Below are 19280 nucleotides of genomic sequence, written 5' to 3'. Positions count from 1 at the left end.
ACATATTCTAATTCTTTGATCAAGTTTGAAATGAATATATTTATTGCAACAAAGTTTTTTAAAAGTTTTAAAAATTTTTTAATTGTATGTGTTTTTAATTAAAAGGAACTAATAGAATAGAAGTTAGTAGTTCAGTTGTACACAGGAAATCCATATAAGGTTTGGGCACTTTTAAAATTTTAATTGTTTAATTGGGCAATTAATTTGTCAATTAAGTGTTGATTTTCAATGTGGAGAGTATATAAGAGCTTCATGAAACTTCATTATGTACCTAGTTTCATCGGAAGAAGTTTCTGAAACGAAAACGCAGTGGATTTCATCGGCGTTTATGCTCTTTGTGCTGTTGCTGTGTTTTGTGCTCCTGGATGGCGTGTTATTTACCTGTGGTGGAACATTAAAATATTTTAAGGAAGAACAGAGGTTGCCTTATTTCCTCGACAAGTATATTTTTTTGGGTGAAGTATTGTTTTATACTTGTCTCCTTTTGGCTGTATATATATATATATATATATATTTGTTTGTGTCTTTCAGCTTTTCCCGGTTAGGGGTCACCACAGCAGAACTCCGGTCCACTAATGATTGGCAGTTGATTTTTACATACCAGCTTGCCAGGCCTAACGCTGAGAATGGAACCATATATATATAGATATATATATATATATATATATATATATATATATATATATATATATATATATGTATATATATATATATATATAAAATAAACTTCAAAACTGGTGCCCAAGCTGAAACTGTGTGCATGGTATGCACATAAACTGTACTACTGCAAAAAAACAGAACTCCTATTCCATAAAGACCTTTATTGCAGTATACTTTTAAAAAATGATGGAAAAAGATAAAATTCAACTGCTGATGCAGAAACAACTAGTAGCAGCTAATCCAAGGAAAAACGGCTGTAAGAAACTCCCTAGTTGCAGACCGGTTTCGCCCACTGGCGTCATCAGTGCTACACAGAGAATGTACAACCAGTAAGTTTTAACCCAGCAGTTTAAAGATACAGTACCTTTATAAATAAGATAAAATCATGTTATAAATATGCATAATAAATAAAATCTTTCAACTCAATGTTATTATTTTTAATAAATACACCTATCAGAAAAATATATAACCTTACAGAAAAACCCTACAGAAAAATTAACCTTATAGTAAGAATTTTTTGCAGAAAAAAACAAACAACAATCCTAAGAAACCCTAACATTAAATACATTTGTAATACTACCTACCTATACTCATTGAGTCCAGGTTAGTACATGATCCCTAAATTAATAATCCATAATCTCTCTTTCCAATCCAATATCCTGTGTTTTGATATTTTGCATAAATCTCTACCCATTACATGATCAATAACAACAAAAATAAAATGTGTGGAGCAATGTTCAAGTTGGTGCTTATATAAAGCACTTCTAGTCCTTTTACAAATGATATCACTCAAATGTATAGCAATTCTATGTTTGAAAGATCTAGAAGTTTGACCAACATAAAATGCTCTGCATTGACATACTGCCTTGTACACAACCCACTCAGTATTACAAGTGATAAGATGTCTAATATCAAACGCTTTTAAAGTACTGACAGATGTAAAAGACTTAGTCCTGGAAACAACTTTGCAATAAATACAATTACTGCAATGTGTACTACCATATGGCAACTGAATATGGAGAATGGGTTTATTACTCTTACGCCTCTTAAAACCCAATAAATATTCAACAATACTCTTTCCTTTTCTGTAACTGAAGTGGTAGTAATTATCTAAACACTGTTCAAAAATAGGTCAGCTTTAAGAAGGTGCCAATATCGATTAATAACCAGTCTAATTTTGAATGTGTAGGTGCCAAAAGTTGCAATTAATCTGGGAATAGTTGCATTTTTAGTTAATCTAATATTTCTATCACCAGAAACAATACTTCATCCCTTGGTATGGATGAAGTTGTAATATGAGCACTTCTAATCTCAGCATGCCTTTAACCTCTTTAATAAACCTATGTTCCAATTTCGAGGCCTCAGCTTCAGAAGTCTCCCTAGAGCTACAAATTCTCCTTATAGGTAAAAACTGTACTTTAGGGATATTCTGGATCATATGTTTTGGATAGTAACTAATCGTTTGCAGCATGACATTTTTGGTAAATGCTTTCCTATACAAGCTGGTGAATATAAATCCTTATATAAGTTTCATGACATTTACATCCAAAAATTCTATACTGAATTGATTTATCTTGCCTATAAAGTTTAATCCAAATGGGTTGGAATTCAGATATTCCACAAAGCTTCTCCATACTTCTAAGGGCCCCATCCAGAAGCACCAACAATCATCCAAATAACACCACATATTTAAGTATTTAATAAAAGGATTTTCCTCAGTGTAAATTATTTTAACTCCAGAAACCCCATAAACAGGTCTGCATAGATGGGAGCAAACGTTGATCCCATTGCAGTACCTTTGATCTGTAAATACCACTCATTACAGTAGTGAAACACATTGTGCTCAAGCACCAAGCCTAACACTTTCAAAAGAAATTCAACATGTGTCTGAGAGTATGAACCTGAAAGCATAAGCTAGTATATTTAATGGCTTGTATGCCCCCTTCATGTGATATGCTTGTATACAAAGATTGGCCACCATGAGAAAAACCCCACACGGACCAAAACCTAACCCACCAAACTGGGGGGCATCACCCGCCCACATACCCACCCTACATAAATATTCCATCTCCGAGATCACACTTCATTGTACAAAGTGCAAAGTTCACCATGGTGGTCAAGTGGTACCTTTCTCAGGGAAAGGATGTTAGCAGTGCGTGCTTTTCTTAAATTGAAATGTCGCAGAACTGGGAACGGGTAAGTGAGCTTCGATAAAGTGTTTTTTTTTGATGGCTCAAAGTAGATCCATATATATATATATATATATATATATATATATATATATATATATATATATATATAGTTTACTATCAAAATTACAAAACACACTTGTGTGAGTACTGACTTACTCGAAAAAAATTTGAAAAATGAAAACATCGACCACTTAAAACAACAACTGCAGTAGTGTCAATAATTTGAAAGTCAACATTATTGACATTACCCAACTTACCTGGACCTCTGGTGATTTCCTACTACCGTTTTGTAGGAGAGCAAGCCCCCTGTTAAATATATATATATATATATATATATATATATATATATATATATATATATATATATATATACACACACACACACACACACACACACACACACACACACACACACACACACACACACACTCTGAGATCAAACTACAGTGAGGAAAAGTGCAAATGTCCCAATTCCCACTGTAGTGTGATCTCCAGGCAGAACATCAAACTCACAATATAGAATGTACACTAACATTCTCTGTTGTGGATTCAAACATTTTACGGATCACGTTATGGAAACTTTGAACCAAGACGTTCGACCTTCCAAGTTTGGTGTAACTGTCGTACGACATTTTGATAGTCAAACTACTATAATATATATATATATATATATATATATATATATATATATATATATATATATATACACACACACATGTATATATGTTTTTTATATATACATATATATATATATATATATATATATATATATATATATATATATGTGTGTAAGGGGGATGGTAATGATGAGTACTTAGCTTTTTTGTTAGTTTGGATAGGCAAAATTAATGTGTGTCATTGTGAAAGGAATTTGTCTCCTTGCCTTTTTGCTGAACCATTCTAAAATACTGAAACACATTTTATGCCTGCAAGATTATATATTGTGCTTTAAATCACCAAGATATGCAGAGCAGTTTCTCTATGAGTATGTGTTAAAAAGGATTCATGTTCAGCATAATACACAGTACTGGAATTACACATAGCTGAAATTAGACTCAGATCCAAAACAGATTGGGTGGGGGTAGGGTCTTCATCTTACTTGCATTCAGAGACACTGCAGGCACTGCAGAAGCAAATTACTGGTGCATTGCAGTGTCTGTGAGAAGCAGGGTGCAAGTAAAATTTATACTGTATATTTATACTGTATATATGTACAATGTGAATTTTGTTTCAGAAAAAAATGCCTGCGACTGGATTTGCACATAATTTTTGATGTCATGTTTTATGGGGAGAGCACAGCACTATGCCCCATCCATCCACACACCCTTCTTTAATAATTAAGTCTGAGTCCACTACACTTCAGAGATGAGACAATGCTCCTCATGCACAGTAATATTCCTTTCAAAGATGTATACATTTTGGACCATTGTTGCTCAGTTTATCTTTGCACACTTCTTATTACTTATTACTCTGTTTTCTTACTCCACTATCTTTGGGAAAAATAACATTAATAAGAATTCTGCCACAGTGTTCTTTCATTATTTTTTAGTTATGTATTGATATATTCCAAGTCACACCAATACTGTCTTATAGTTTTTAATAAATGGGATTCCATATAAGATAATATTTTTCATAGTAGTTTTTGGCATGCATACATATCAGAGGTGCTATGATAAGGTAAGAATGTAAAAGCAGCACACTCTGTTATGTGGACACTGGTTTATAAACCTCTCAGTAGATGTTCCACTATTATTAAGTAGTAAACCCAAGCCTTACTGATTTCTGATAAGACACCTCAGTCCTTCACAGTATTATGTTATATCCTGGCACATTTCATCTGCACAACCATAGCTTAAAATAACCATCATAACATCACATTTTGGGAAAATGTGAGCATGTTCTTCATAACATGATAATTCTGTGGAGAGGTGGTGAATTAAGAATAAAGAATAGTGCAACAGAGTGTACTATCTCTTAAGTTCCCAAGTGGGAAACTGACTGCAAGTACTGACACTGCTATTCAATGCAAATGTACTTTTGGTAGAAATTTATATTAAAGTGATGCAGGTAACATAGTGTCAACCATTTTTCTGAACTTATCAAAAGCATTCGACACCATCTCCCACCCTATCCTCCTCTCCCACCTATCTGCTATAGGCCTAACTCCCCATTCTGTTAACTGGTTCAAGAGCTATCTCACAAACTGAGAGCATGCAGTCAAATGGCATAACTCCATCCCCCCATTTCTGCACAGTCCAACAGGGGTACCTCAGGGCTCTGTCCTAGGTCCTCTCTTGTTTAATATCTTCATTAATAACCTGAACCATATTTTTCAGCATGAGTCACTAATCCAGTATGCAGACGACTCTATTATAGTCTGCTGTGCTAAAACCCTGGATAACCTACAAAAATCCACCCAAGCATCATTTACCGCAGTTGAAAAATGACTTCACAAAAACCATCTCTCCTTAAATCAAAAAAATTCAAACTGATGATATTCCCTCCAAAGAAAAATACCCCTACCAACAATTGTAACCTTGAAATCTACTCAACTGACTCTACCAAGATTTAGTTAGTAACCCATACTAAATTACTGGGAGTAATAATCGATGAAAACCTCAAATTTGACCTTCACATTCAGAACTGTATAAGTAAAACCCACAAATAACTTGGACTTCTCTACCGGCATAGCAAATTCCTCTCTCTCCCAAACAAACAAACTCTAGCCTCATCATAACTCCTACCCTCACTCTCCTATGGCACCCCATTACTACTAAATCTACAGCCCTCACTACTCACAAAATTGGAATATTGCTATACCAAAATAGCAAAATTCGCTACCAACAATCACCATTCTGCACACCACTGTCTAGCCCTCAAACAATTGCAATGGCTGGAACTCCCCCACTACCTACTTCTCCTACAGCTTACAGGTACACACAAACTAATATACAGGCCCCAGGACTGCCCTGCTCTGAACTCTCTAATTACCCTCTATAACCCTGTTAGGCCACCTACGATCTGATTCCTCCTCCAAGTTCATAAACCCAAGTTACCAGTATGACAAATACTATACTCTTAGATAATAGCCAAAGTCTGGAGCAACCTCCCTCCCTCTATCCGCTCTCAGCAATGCCATTCAACATTTAAAAAGGAATTACACCTTTATTTTCTATCCAAATGGAAATGCAACTGTTCCACTACTGACTCCGCCATAACCTAATTCTCCCAAGTATTCAGATATACATACTCTAGTCGTCTAACACTGCAAACTTCTAACTCCAACCGACTCTAACTTGCCCCAAAACTACCTATCCATATCTCTACAAAACACTTCCCAGACACACTCTCTCTCTAGTGCTTAAGCCTCTCCTTCCTCACCCATTCCCCCCTCATCAATCTGTTCTCCCCTCTCTCTCCTTTCCCTTCCTGTTATTTCTCTTCCAAAAATGCTATCTTCTTGTAAATATTGTAAATACCACATCTTCTTTTATTTGTTGCAACCAAAGCACGTGTTTTATGTAATTACTCTTTAACATTCAACACTCTCATGTTTCTTTGTTATTCCTGTATTGCTACAATCAGAAAACTTTAACCTGTGTATTCACTTTGTAATAGCCACTTGTAATTTTCTATTGTTACTTCTATCTTGTTATTTTCAAATTTAATACAATGTTATGTCTATAATTAACTGTATGGAGTTTTTCTCCCTGGGCCTCCACCGAAAATGATTGAGCTCAGCGGACTTTCCAGGTAAACAAAAGACAATAAACAAATAAATAAATAAAACGACACTCACTTTGTCTGCAATGCTGTTCACATGACTTAATTTACTTACCTGCTTGCTGCTCCATTCCTGCATCTGCCCCAGAAATGCAACAAGCCCAAGTTCAGAGATGTCCATCTCTCGCAGCTCCTTCTCAGTTAACTGTGTTGCTAGTTGCCCCAACTGCAGGACATGGACTGTGTTTAAAGTCCTTACTGGTCCAAAGAGCTGAAAAATGGAATTCATTCAATCACCTGCAAATCATGTCTACATTCATTCATTTATTTACTAGTCAATAACTGACAGTCTCAGGAGCTCTACACATTTCAACACAAATAAGTTATTTTGCCTTGATATCTGCTGATCATCAGCCCTTCCACTAACAGTCCTGAGACAATTGATTCCTCCACCACTCTAAAGTCCCCAGCATGACTGCAAGAGCCAAACAGAAGGATGTCATCCAGGCAGCCAAGAAGATGATTTGTGTGCTCACTGGCATCCCCTTCATCTGGTGTTTAATATGAATACCTACTTCACCATTAGGCATTCTATGACCTTCCAATTCATGTGCACATTCCACCCAATTGTGAATAAGGGATCCCATCCATGTCTTTGGGTCACCAAGCCTACATTTCTAGTCTTGGCTGTTTTAGAACCATGCAAGCTTTTACTTGCATAAAGGCAATCAGTCAGCTCAAGTCACTTCTCCCTTCTCCTTCCATTCGAAGATGGCTGAACATGCATCATCCCACAGGACTGCAGATGAGTCCACTATAAAGCATCACACATTTGGTGATCAGCATGAGGTTAAGGGATGTCAGGAATGACAACAACAATCTAGCTACACCTGCACAAACATCTGGTGTGTGCTGCTGATTGAAGAAGTATAGGAATAAAGAGCTGGCAAAGGTTAGGATGTCCACAGAAAAAGCCAAACTCATTGGCCAGAAGCAGTTACTGATATTATTTTGTATACAAATTAACTGTTCTAAGAATAGCATCATTCCCTGGTATCTCTGGTATATTTGTAGGTGACCCACAAGGCATTTCTGTTTGTACTAATATGTCTTCTGAAATGTGAGACCCACTGACACACAGCATTATGCGAATGTTTTTGTGTTTCTTAAAACTGAAAATACTAAGAACCCCAAAAGTTTGTGATGCATGTGTGCAAATGTATGCATCTCCTGTTGCTACAAGAAATGTTATGTGCATTTTAGGGAATTTGCCATGCTCTTCTAATTGTCCCACAGACATTCTAGTCATTGAGTTACAATAACTGAAGAGTCGTATCAGTTCTGGAATTTAAATTTATTTTTTGCACTGTACTGTACTGAATATATTTGTCTATAAACATACACTGTCTCCCAAAAAATGCTTATACACTTGTGTACTTTACATTTTAATATTTAACTTCCCTGTGGCTTACCTCCTTCTCCTTGGTTTAAAACAGCATGTATAACTTTTATTCTCCCAATTTGTAGCTCATAATATGCATAAATGTCTAATGTGCTTGAATAACTACTAAATTTATCAATAAATCAATAACAAAATAAATATACTGCACATTACAATAATAATTTTTAGGGGGCTCTGGATAGATATGCATGCACAAAGATACATCACTAAGCCCTCAAATTCTTATTTTTTTAACCAGGAACTATTCTATCATTTTCATTAGGGTCGAGCCATGCAAGCCCCAGAAAACAGAAGTCTTCGGTGATGTGAAAGAACAGACTGTCATGGTGCTTCCCACTTCTCCTTAGCCAGATACATAATTCTACTTGGATTCATGTTGCTCACTCAACATCTCTTTGACTGAGGGCAGACTGATATAAAAAAAAGGCAGAACCAACTTTTGATGATCCTCCACCATTCATCTGTTTGACAGTTCCATCACCAAAACTATTTGTATTATATTTCTGTCAGTCTTACCTGCTTGGCCTTTGCCAGTGCTGCTTTTAATTGGTCCGCTGAGAGCTCCTTATCCTGGCTTAGAGTGGGCAAGCAGTTCCCAAACTCACTCGCAGACATCCCTCCAAGCTGTGTACTGCTCCATGCTGCAGCGTATGTTCCTCTGATGTCAGCGCAAGTTGGAATAGGCTCTGAAAAGTAAAAAGTACCCACATAACACTCACTCACTCCACCATAGCATAATGATTGATAGTAGCGTTGGTATTCTACTGTTCTAAATACATTTGCATGCATATTGTCTCTTACTTCTGGCAGGCACATTTTTAGACTTTGTTATTTTTCCACTTACAGCCAGTGTCACAACTCTCAACCTCCAAGCAATAAAAATTACAGCACAGTCCTTTAAAAAAATCATAGCAGGAAGTCAGAAAGAGGAGCACTTTCTTATTTTTCACAATAGAAAGTCTTCACTTACTAGGCCCTACATAGATAGTGATAGGAAATCTTTGTAAAGGAGTATTGTTTTTTATTTAATATGGTATGTACCCATAAACAGGAATGACTTTATGAGGAATATTAGTAGATCAAGGAGGAGTAAGTATAAATCTGGTGTCCAAATCAGAGTGCTATATCTAAGGCATAGCAGTTGAGAGGTATGGCCTTTGATTCTATAACTCTTGTTGCAGTGCTAATCACCACTTGAACAAAACAGTGTCGCACTACATTCCCATTCTACAATGATATTAGAAGGCTGCTATGGACAATCACTAGAGGTGTATTCAGAAACACCTAATAATGTACTATTTCAGAAGGAGGACAAAGTAGATAGGGGCAATAACACAGAAGTTTGACTAGGTAAGGCATTACCTTATACTGCGCATCCATTTTATGACTTGATCTTAGAAAGTACACTGTCAAAATGATGCTACGATACTGAACAGTAAGCAATCAGAAGGATATAGTAACACTGGAATCATACAAAATGAAACTGAGACATTTTTCTTCTCTGTGTTTTGTTACATGTATATATGAAAAAACAGCATTGCAATAGAGTGACTGTCACATCCACAAGTATTTCAAAGAATCACCTGCAGTGGAACAACACTTCATGTCTGTAAGGGTAGTAAAGGCAAGTTCTGACTCTATAAATGGCTGACCAGTCAAATCACACAACACACTGCTTCATCCAAAGACGGTAGACACCAGAAACACAAACATTTGTAGAGATAAATATACCAGCAGAACTCAAATGCATGCAGAATCTGCATAAAGGAATGTTAATAAATATGTAGGTAGAATTATCATAATATACACATTCTAACGTGATGCACTTTTAGGAACACCTGTCAGTTACATTATTTTTGTTGATAAATTTCTTTTTTGGACTTGAATATCAACTTATAAAATATATTTTTTATAATTTATATAATAATTTTATATAAATAAAATAAATAATAAAATAAATATTTTCCCTCCTGCCCTTCCTTCAGTTACAGCCCCTTTCCTACCCCAGACAGTACATGTCTCTGGACACTATAACTCTCCCCTGAACAAATCTGAGTTGACAGGTTTAAGCAAATATCTCCATTTAGCTGACCGGAATTTCTGAAAAAAAAAAGATAATTAAGAACATTTATTAAAACAAAATTAAGTACACAGAAAACAGGGTGCATAAACAGAATTTAGTTATGGAATTTCAACAGTCAACCTTTGCATTTCTACCTGCAGAAAATGTCATTTATTTACATTTGGTAAATATTTCTAATATTATTAGGATTATGCACACAAACCTATTACACACACACACACACACACACACACACACACACACACAGGGCAGGATTCACGAAGGCTTGCACGGAGTGTAAAAGACGTGCAACACTCCATGCAAGCCTCGCGATCCAGGAAAAGCCCTAAACTCCGTGTAAGAGACCAGCTAAAACGTCTCTTACACGGACTGGGCGTGGACATGCTAAATACCTCACTTGCAACCAAAAGGTATGCAAATGAGGTATATTAGCGATCCACAAAGCAGAAACCAGTCCGTGTAAAAGACATTTTAGCTGCAGAAATGTACTCAGTTGACAACTGAGTGCTTCTGCAATTCCACAACGGAGCCATGTCAGCTCCAAAAAAAGGGTGCATATGACTCAGGCAGCATGCCAATGGCCAAATATGTGGCCATTGGCAATATAACCCAATGCAAAAATATTAAAAATATAATTTTTTTTTCGGCGATCGCCGATGTTTAAACCCAGCGCAGCCCCGCGCAAATGGGCTGCGCTGTATAAAACATAAAAGAAGGTTATAAACCCACAAATGTGGGTTTCATGCAATACATGGAATGACAATGCAGGGACCAGCAGACCAAAAACAACATGGCCACCGTGTAGTGGTTGCTAAGGGGCCAAGCTGAGTCTAAGACATGTAACTAAGCATTAGTAGGCAATCTCATGTAAATGAGGGTTAGGATACTGAATCTCACAGTCACATAGCAAATGAGCACAGTCTGAGTAGTGTAAGAGATACATAAGGGGGAGGAACAGAGTAGGAGATAGGTGACATCACAGGGGGGAATGGTAGAAAGAAATGCAGTTCATTGGAGGCCAGTGTAACATGACAGATGACAGACACAGATCATGGAAAGAGGTGTGCCACTAGATCTCTCTGAACACCATTATATTGGGCGACTTCAACTACCCAAACATTGACTGGAAGCACTACTCAAGCCCCAGCACCTTAGCCCAAAGATTCCTGGAAATTATAAACTCAAATGCTATGGAACAACTAGTCACCACTCCCACAAGAGGGGACAACATACTAGACCTGATCATTACCAACATGGGGACTCTATGCTCCACACCAGAAGTATATCCCTCATTGGTAAGATCAGACCATAAATTAATTTCACTGGATGTCCACATCCCGACCCCACCCCCAGCCCAGAAAACCACAGTGAAAAACTTCTCAAAAGCGAACTTCTCACTTCTCAAAACCGAAGTGGAATCCTTCAAGGCCCCAGGACCAGTGGAAACTACAGCCCAAACTGCAGAATCCTATATAAATGCATTCTACGGACATCTCCAGGAATGCATGGATCATGCTATCCCAAACAAAACCAAGACCCAGTCATCCAAAGGCAGGCGTCCAGTCTGGTGGACCCCTGCCATAAATAAACTGTACAACAGAAGGAGGAAGCTACTACATGATAGAGCAAAATCCTAACAGGGAAGGCATCTCTGATCAGTACTAGCAAAAATTACGATCCCTCATAAAATCCTCCAAGGCCAGCTTGAGAAAAATTGCACAGGACACCAAAGACAATCATAAGGCTTTTTCAGTTATGTTAGAAACCTGGGATGCAACTCCCAGACTTGTTCTGAGTTGATTCTAAACAACAAAAAATACACTGAACCCACAGACATCGCCAATATCCTGGCAGACAGGTTCAGTGCAAACTTCTCCACCCCCCCCCCCAAAAGAGCAAGTATCTATCCCAGCAGAGGGCTGCCTCCCAAACATCTCAGGTGCTCAGGTGAAGGCTGCCCTCTCCAAAGCAAAAAACACTGCTTCCATGGGACCAGATGGCGTCCCAGGTTGTGTCCTACATGAACTACAAGAGGAACTAATCCCTCAAATAAAACAGCTATACAATCTCAGCCTCACTACAGGATATGTGCCCACAGAATGGCGTACAGCAACAGTGGTCCCACTCCACAAAGGTGGAGCCTCTACGGACCCTGGAAACTATCGCCCCATAAGCCTGACTAGCTTAGTCTGCAAGGCTGTGGAGAGGATCATCATGGAGCTCATAAACAAAGACATTGGGGACCTACAGACACTAGATCCTACCCAGTTCGGCTTTGTCAAGGGCAGATCCTGCCTTTTGAACCTGGTTGACTTCTTTGAAACAGTCACCAAAGCCATAGATGAAGGGAAGGTAGTCCACACAGCCTATCTGGACCTTGCAAAGGCATTTGACACAATACCCCACTCGGGCATCATAAATAAGCTATCCAGCTTAAATATAAACCCCTATGTCACAAGATGGGTCGCAAACTGGCTCAAAGACAGAACCCACAGAGTGAGAGTTGCTGGAGCCATGTCAGACACGAAACCGGTCACAAGTGGCATCCCACAGGGTTCTGTCCTGGGACCACTCTTGTTCGGTATATACTTTTCCGAGGTACAGGCAAACGTGGGAGGACTACGGCTCACCAAGTTCACAGATGACTGCAAACTGGGCACCATAATCAACTCTCCAGCTGACAAAAACATCCTTCAAAAAGGTCTCACAGAGACAGATAATTGGTGCCAGCACCATGGTTTAAAGCTAAATGCCAAAAAATGTATAGTCATACCCTTTGGCAAAAATAATGTGCCCACAAATTACTACATAGGTGGAAACCCATTAAGTACAGAGAAAGTTATTAGGGACCTCGGGACCCAAGTTGATAGCAATCTCTCCTTTGAAAACCACATTGCCAAAGTGGTTAGAAAGACCTTCTACATAGCCCACCTCATCACGAAGGGTTTCACATCTAGATCAAGAGAGGTAATCGTGCTTTATTCATCCCTCATCAGGCCCATCATAGAATACAATGCCCCTTTTGGGATGTACCTTACCCGACACCTGCAGCAATTAGAAAGACCCCAAAAGTATCTCACCAAGAGGATCAAGGGTCTCAAACAGATGCCATATACTGCTCGGTTAAAAAAACTCCAGCTCTACTCAGTTGCATACCGCCTACTTCGAGGCGATCTATGCCTGACATACAAAGCTATGTCAAATCCAGAATTAATGGGCATGCTCCACCTCAGTGAATCTAAATCCCTTAGAGCCACACGCTCGAGGGACTTGAACCTCAGCACAGAAATAAACAGAACTTGCTGGAGGGACAGGTTCATAACCCAGGGGCTCCCTTCACTCTGGAAAAGAATTCCAGTTCATGTGAGGCAGAGCACCTCACTGAATCTCTTCAAGAAGAATCTCGATAAGTGGATGGGGGATCGTAGGTTTGTCCCAGGGATTACTCCCGTGTCACTATTAGACAGAGGCACAGTAAACTAAACCTTAAAAAGGGCACAGTATACTCAAATCAAGGGTCGTAAGTCATACAGAATCGGGCTAGGCTTATAATTGCCCCAGGGCAGATAGCCTAGTATGAACCTATGAACCTATGAACCTAAGATAAGTCATGGAAAGTCAAGAAATGGAAGGTGTACACTGTTACTTACACCAAAGTTTCTTGCTGGGCGTGCATGCGCACGTGTGCACACCATGAAGCGCGAGTAGGACAGTGTGCGCGCGTGTAAGGCAGTCTGAGCATGTGGGAGCGTGTTGGGAGATGTTTAACACTGTTTGCGCGGGTGTGCGCGCGTGTAGGGCAGGCTGAGTATGTTGGAGGCTGTTGGCAGACGTGTAACAGTGTTTGCGCGGGTGTACGCGCGTTTTAACCCAAATAAGTAGATTCTGAACCATGTAAGCACGTGTGCGCGCGTGTAAGCCACTGTGAGCGTGTGTCTGATAGTATGAATGTTGCTCCCCCCTGAGGAAACAGAGAGGAAAAAGGAAGCAACAGAATTAATAGGAAGGTAGCAGGGATAACTGCTGAAGCTAGCAGGTGAAAACAATTAGAAGCAGGCAATTACACAGGCAGAATAGTAACCCAGCCCAGCACTTAAAACCCTGCAAACAGTAGTGCAGGATGTTTCCCTTAAGAGACACTGCAAGACAGGAGTAAGCTAATAGAAGTGAAAACTGAAAAAGCTGAACTCAGAGCAGAAATGTTAGGGGCTGCCATAGCTGTCATAATGAGACATAGGCGACTTGCTGAGGGTGGTGACAATGCAGATGGTGCCAGACAACCCACAGTGAGGAGACGGAGAAGAGTGTACAGGCCCAGGGTCACCTACCAGGGGTTACATGAGCTGGAGATAGTAGAGTGCTATAGAGTGGACAGAGAGCTCCTGCAGCAAATTGTTGAGCTGTGCAGGCCACGCCTCACACACAGAACCAACAGAGGGGAACCTATTCCAGTGGAAACCAAGGTATGTGTTGGCCTAAGAATACTAGCAACAGGTACCTTCCAGAGACCAACTGGCGATATGATGGGGATATCACAGGCATCAGCCTCCAGGGTACTGCACCAGTTCCTGGATGCCATGTCAGCACATGTCGGTGATCATGTATATTTCCCCAATGCCCGTGAGGTATTGGCCAGCAATATGCGTCTCTTCCAGCAAATAGCAGAATAACCTGAGGTAGTGGGTGCAATATACTGCATGCACATACGCATCAAAGCACCAGCCGGTGAGTGGGGTAGGGCCTACATTAACCGCAAGGGCTTCCCCTCCATCAACTGCCAGGTTGTGTGTGATGCCCAGGGCATAATAATGAATGTGTGTGCTGGCTGCCCTGGGAGCTACCACGATTCCCGCATCTGGCATTTGACGCAGCTGTACCAGACATTTGCCAATGGGGACATCCCACACGGAAACCTAGTGGGGGATGCAGGTTATGCACTGGAGCCGTGGCTGATGACACCCATCAGAAACGCGCACACACCTGAACAGGAACACCATAATGAGGCACACGCACAAACACGTAATGTAATAGAGCGTGTGTTTGGGCTGCTCAAGTCATGGTTCCGGTGTCTGGACACATCTGGTGGAGCCTTGCAGTACACACCAACTACATGTACCCAAATTGTCATGGTATGTGCTATGCTACATAATATGATCTTGCGAAAACAGCTGCAGCAGGACCAGCATAGGGCCGGGCCAAACAGCCCCCCACCATTGCCAAGGCCATCACAGGCAGAGCGTGACTTGGAGGAGGAACAACCTGAGCCTGCCCCAGTAGGCAGAAGGAGGCACGCCCAGTATGCCCTGGCCTTGGCAAAGAGGCAACGCATAGCACATACACTAGGAACCCTGGGAATGATACCCCCTCTGACTCACTCAAATAATAACATGGATGCCTAAAATGACATGACCTGCTCACAAACATGTACAGGGAAGTGTAATATGTGCATCCGACAGAGGCAGCCCTGCAGCACCACCTGAGGCATGAATGCCATGTGTTAAGTAATATAACACCATGTACTATATGCACACATGAGCACCCTGACTAACATCCACCCTCACCAAGCATGAAGCCACAAAATGACGATGGGATGATCAAGTGCAATAACTGGCTGAAGTAATGCAGTTAGTCAAAGGGGAGCCAATGTGTTTCAGGCTGGGAAGACATGCGGAGCATGACATGATGCACCACCTGCTAGGGATGGCATGCACCTATCATGCCATGCCCCATGGATACTGGCAAACGCTGTCAGTACCCACAGCATGCCCTGAATAGGTAAGTCTCAAAACACAAACCCACCTTCATAGGTTCTACAAGGGATAGGAACCTAGATGTAATGCTACCCAATGACAGATGTATAAACAGCAAGATGTGTGCAGTGTAAACGCACACAGTATGGAGAATGTAGATACCAGTCCTGTAATAGAGAACTGGGTCAAGGCTCACATCAGCACCCTAACACTACCAGGTCACACCTCATACTGTGCTGTACAGCCACAAAACATGGAACAAGCTACAAAAGGAGGGTGACTAGCAAGAAATGGCAAGGATAACCACACCCCATGTTGGTACCACAACAAGAAGCAGCATGGATTAGCCATGGTCAAATACCAATGGCTAAAACCACCTCCCAGTATATAGCCTGCTGCAGACTACTGTCCTAATACCAGGAACTGCACCTGGCCTATGTCGGAATACATGAATATATCAAGCCCCCCAAACCACATTATATTGCTTGACTGAAAATACCCAGACATACACCGAGCATTATACTAGCACCAACACAGTAGGAGAAAATTACCCAGATTCCATAAACCAAAATGCCCAGGAACAATGTACCACTCCCACAAGAGGGGTAAGCATACTGGATGTGATAATCAGCAACATATGTACTGGATGGCAAGATGAGAAGTGTACCCCTCACTGGTAAGACCAGACCATAGAGTAATCACACTGGATATACACATCCTGACCCCAGTCCCTGGCCAGAATACCACAGTGAAAAACATGTGTAAAGCATAGGTTGCAGCCCTCAAAACCGATGTTGAATCCACAAAAGGCCCTGTGCAAGTGCAGAATATGGGACACACCACAGAACATGTTATACAGGCATTCCATGCACACAGCCAGGAATGCTTGGAGTATGCAATCACAAATAACAACAACACACAATGCCATACACGCAGGCATCTGACATGCTGGACTCCAGCCATTACCAAACCATGCAAGAGAATGAGGAAGCTACCACATGATAGAGCAAACATAAAAAGGGAAGGAATCACTGACCAGTAGTATGGCAATAACATATGTCCACACATACAATCCACTAAGTCCAGCCACAACAAGTAGAATCTGTGAATCCAGAGGCAATGTGACACCAGTCCCAAGTACACAGACAACCACAACACCCCCCCAATAAATACAAATATATGTGATAGATGCATCCATGTATCCAAACCAGAGGTTGAGTTCCACCAACTCAGTACTGTCAAAACTAGTCAGGAGGAGAAGGTAACCACATACACCACAAACCCAGTCCCACATATACCTACCACAACTGTAAACCAAACACATAAACACAGACAAATATTCCCGGAGGCCTTAATTACAAACACACCACACCAACAGAAGCCTCCAAAGCAGATCACAAGCAACCACAACCTTCAAACATAGCACATGCAATGAATAGTACGCAAAGCTGGTGTGCCAAACAGTCACAGGCCAGAAGGAGAAACAACATGCCTGATACAGTCGTAATAGGTGTCTGTATAGGCAGACACACTGCTGTCCCACTCACCAGACTGAACAAGGGAAAGGGTAGAGTAAGCTGCCTGTAGGCTGCCACAAAATGCCACATAACACAAGTACGCAGGTCACCCCAAAGCAAGCAGAAATATGATGCACTCAATGTCCATGCTGGTGTGAATTACCTGAGATGTACCTCCCTGGTCAACATGAAAAGAGACATGGATGGTCCCTCTGAGTATGTACCCCAGGGCGGTATGACACTGGCTGTGTGCAGCATCCAACCCTCACCACGAATGATGCCACAGTACAAACACAGAATGCTCATGTTTAACAGCTGGCACAGTTACAGCTGTCAGTCCAAGAGGGTCTAATGTCTGTCTGCTTGAGATGTCAAGCATGACAAGCCATGCTGCTGTTCCAGGGATGGCTTGCAGCTTTTACCCGTGTGTGTCTGGATACTGGATAAGGCCTTTGCCGCCTCCATAGAGCCATATGTAGGCAAGGCCAAAAAGACTACCCACCACCCTAGAAAACATAAGTGGTAGGAAACATAAGAGTAATGCTGACCAATGCCAGATGTGTAAACTGCAATATGCATGCCCCTGAGGCACTTCCCATTATGGAGAACATCGATGTCTGTGCAGTGACAGAAGCCTGCTGCAAGCCTAGTGATAGCACACCAGCACTACTAGGTTATACCACATATCATGTGTTATGGCCCCAACACCTGCACCAAAACATCAAAGGAGGGGGAGTATCCATATGCAGCACAGACACCCATATTGCCAGGTAACTGACAATGCACAAAGCAGCGGAGACCACCCATGTGCACATAACTGTAGTCAAAACTGCTGTACAGTCTGTAGCATGCGACAGACCACACTCTCACACACAAGAACTCCACCCAGACATCCGAAGACACTGGACAGTATGAATGTCCCACCAAATACCAGACAAGGTACACACAAATTACCACATAGGTGTCAAACCATTATGTATGCAAGGAGTAATCAGGGACCTAGGGACACAGGTCGACATTAATCTGTCATGTGACACCCACAATGCCAATGTGGCTATGAAGATTGTCGATGTTGGACACCGTATCATGAAAGGATTCACATCAACATCAACAGAGGTCACTGTGCTGCTGTACTGTTTCCTTATCAGACCCATAATCTAGTACAATGACTCATATGGGATGTACCGTATGTGACACCTGCAGCGGTTCAGAAGACCTCATAGTTACCCCACCAACAGGATAAAGGGTGAGAAATATATGTCATATGCTGCCTGGCTGTAGACACCCCAGCTGACTACAGTCACACACTGCCTACACAGAGGCATTGTATGTCTGTTGTACAAGGCCATGTCCAACACAGGAGTAATGGACATGCTCCACCACAGGAAATCAAAGCCATTGGAGCTGTGAGAGTCACAGATGTCAGCCTCAACACATAATGAAATAAGATGTGCTGGAGGGACAGATACATAACCCAGAGGCTCCCCACACCCAGAAACAGGATCCCAATCCATGGTAGGCAGAGCCCCTCACTGACACCCCTCAATAGGAATATTGCCAAGTGGATGGATGACCGTCCATGTATACTGGGGGTCCTCACTGTGTCACGACCAGACAGAGGCACAGTGAAGAACTTCATAAATGGCCATAATTGAACATAGCAAGGGGTGGCGAAAGACACACACACTCTGGCTAGGCTTACTAATGGCCTAGGGTGTGTAGCCTAGTATGAACCCATGAACCTATGAAGATACAAAACGTACAGGACACTAAGGATAATCACAAGGGTTACCCAACTGATGGTAGGAACCATGTTGGGCATCCACAGATATGCCCCGAATCACACAGATATTACAAACAACATACCAAACACACACACACATATTGCTAATA

The 19280-nt window shown here is 41.0% G+C and overlaps 1 protein-coding gene across 2 annotated transcripts in view; it reads right to left on the bottom strand.

Annotated features, from left to right (window-relative positions):
- LOC122806913 (stereocilin-like) overlaps window positions 1–19280 on the bottom strand; it is a 608237-nt gene that overhangs the window by 216343 nt on the left and 372614 nt on the right. For both annotated transcript variants that reach the window (XM_044077724.1, XR_006365569.1), the window contains exons 17-18: window positions 8554–8723; window positions 6691–6846 (exon numbers count right to left, since the gene is read on the bottom strand). In XM_044077724.1, the coding sequence (XP_043933659.1) occupies window positions 6691–6846; window positions 8554–8723 (326 nt within the window). The remainder of the gene's footprint in view (window positions 1–6690; window positions 6847–8553; window positions 8724–19280) is intronic.

The sequence above is a fragment of the Protopterus annectens genome, chromosome 7.part0, assembly GCF_019279795.1.
Source record: "Protopterus annectens isolate FY-2018-M chromosome 7.part0, PAN1.0, whole genome shotgun sequence".
NCBI classification, from domain to species: domain Eukaryota; kingdom Metazoa; phylum Chordata; order Ceratodontiformes; family Protopteridae; genus Protopterus; species Protopterus annectens.
The sequence above is the reverse complement of the archived record's forward strand: the minus strand, read 5'-3'. Positions and strand labels throughout refer to the sequence as shown.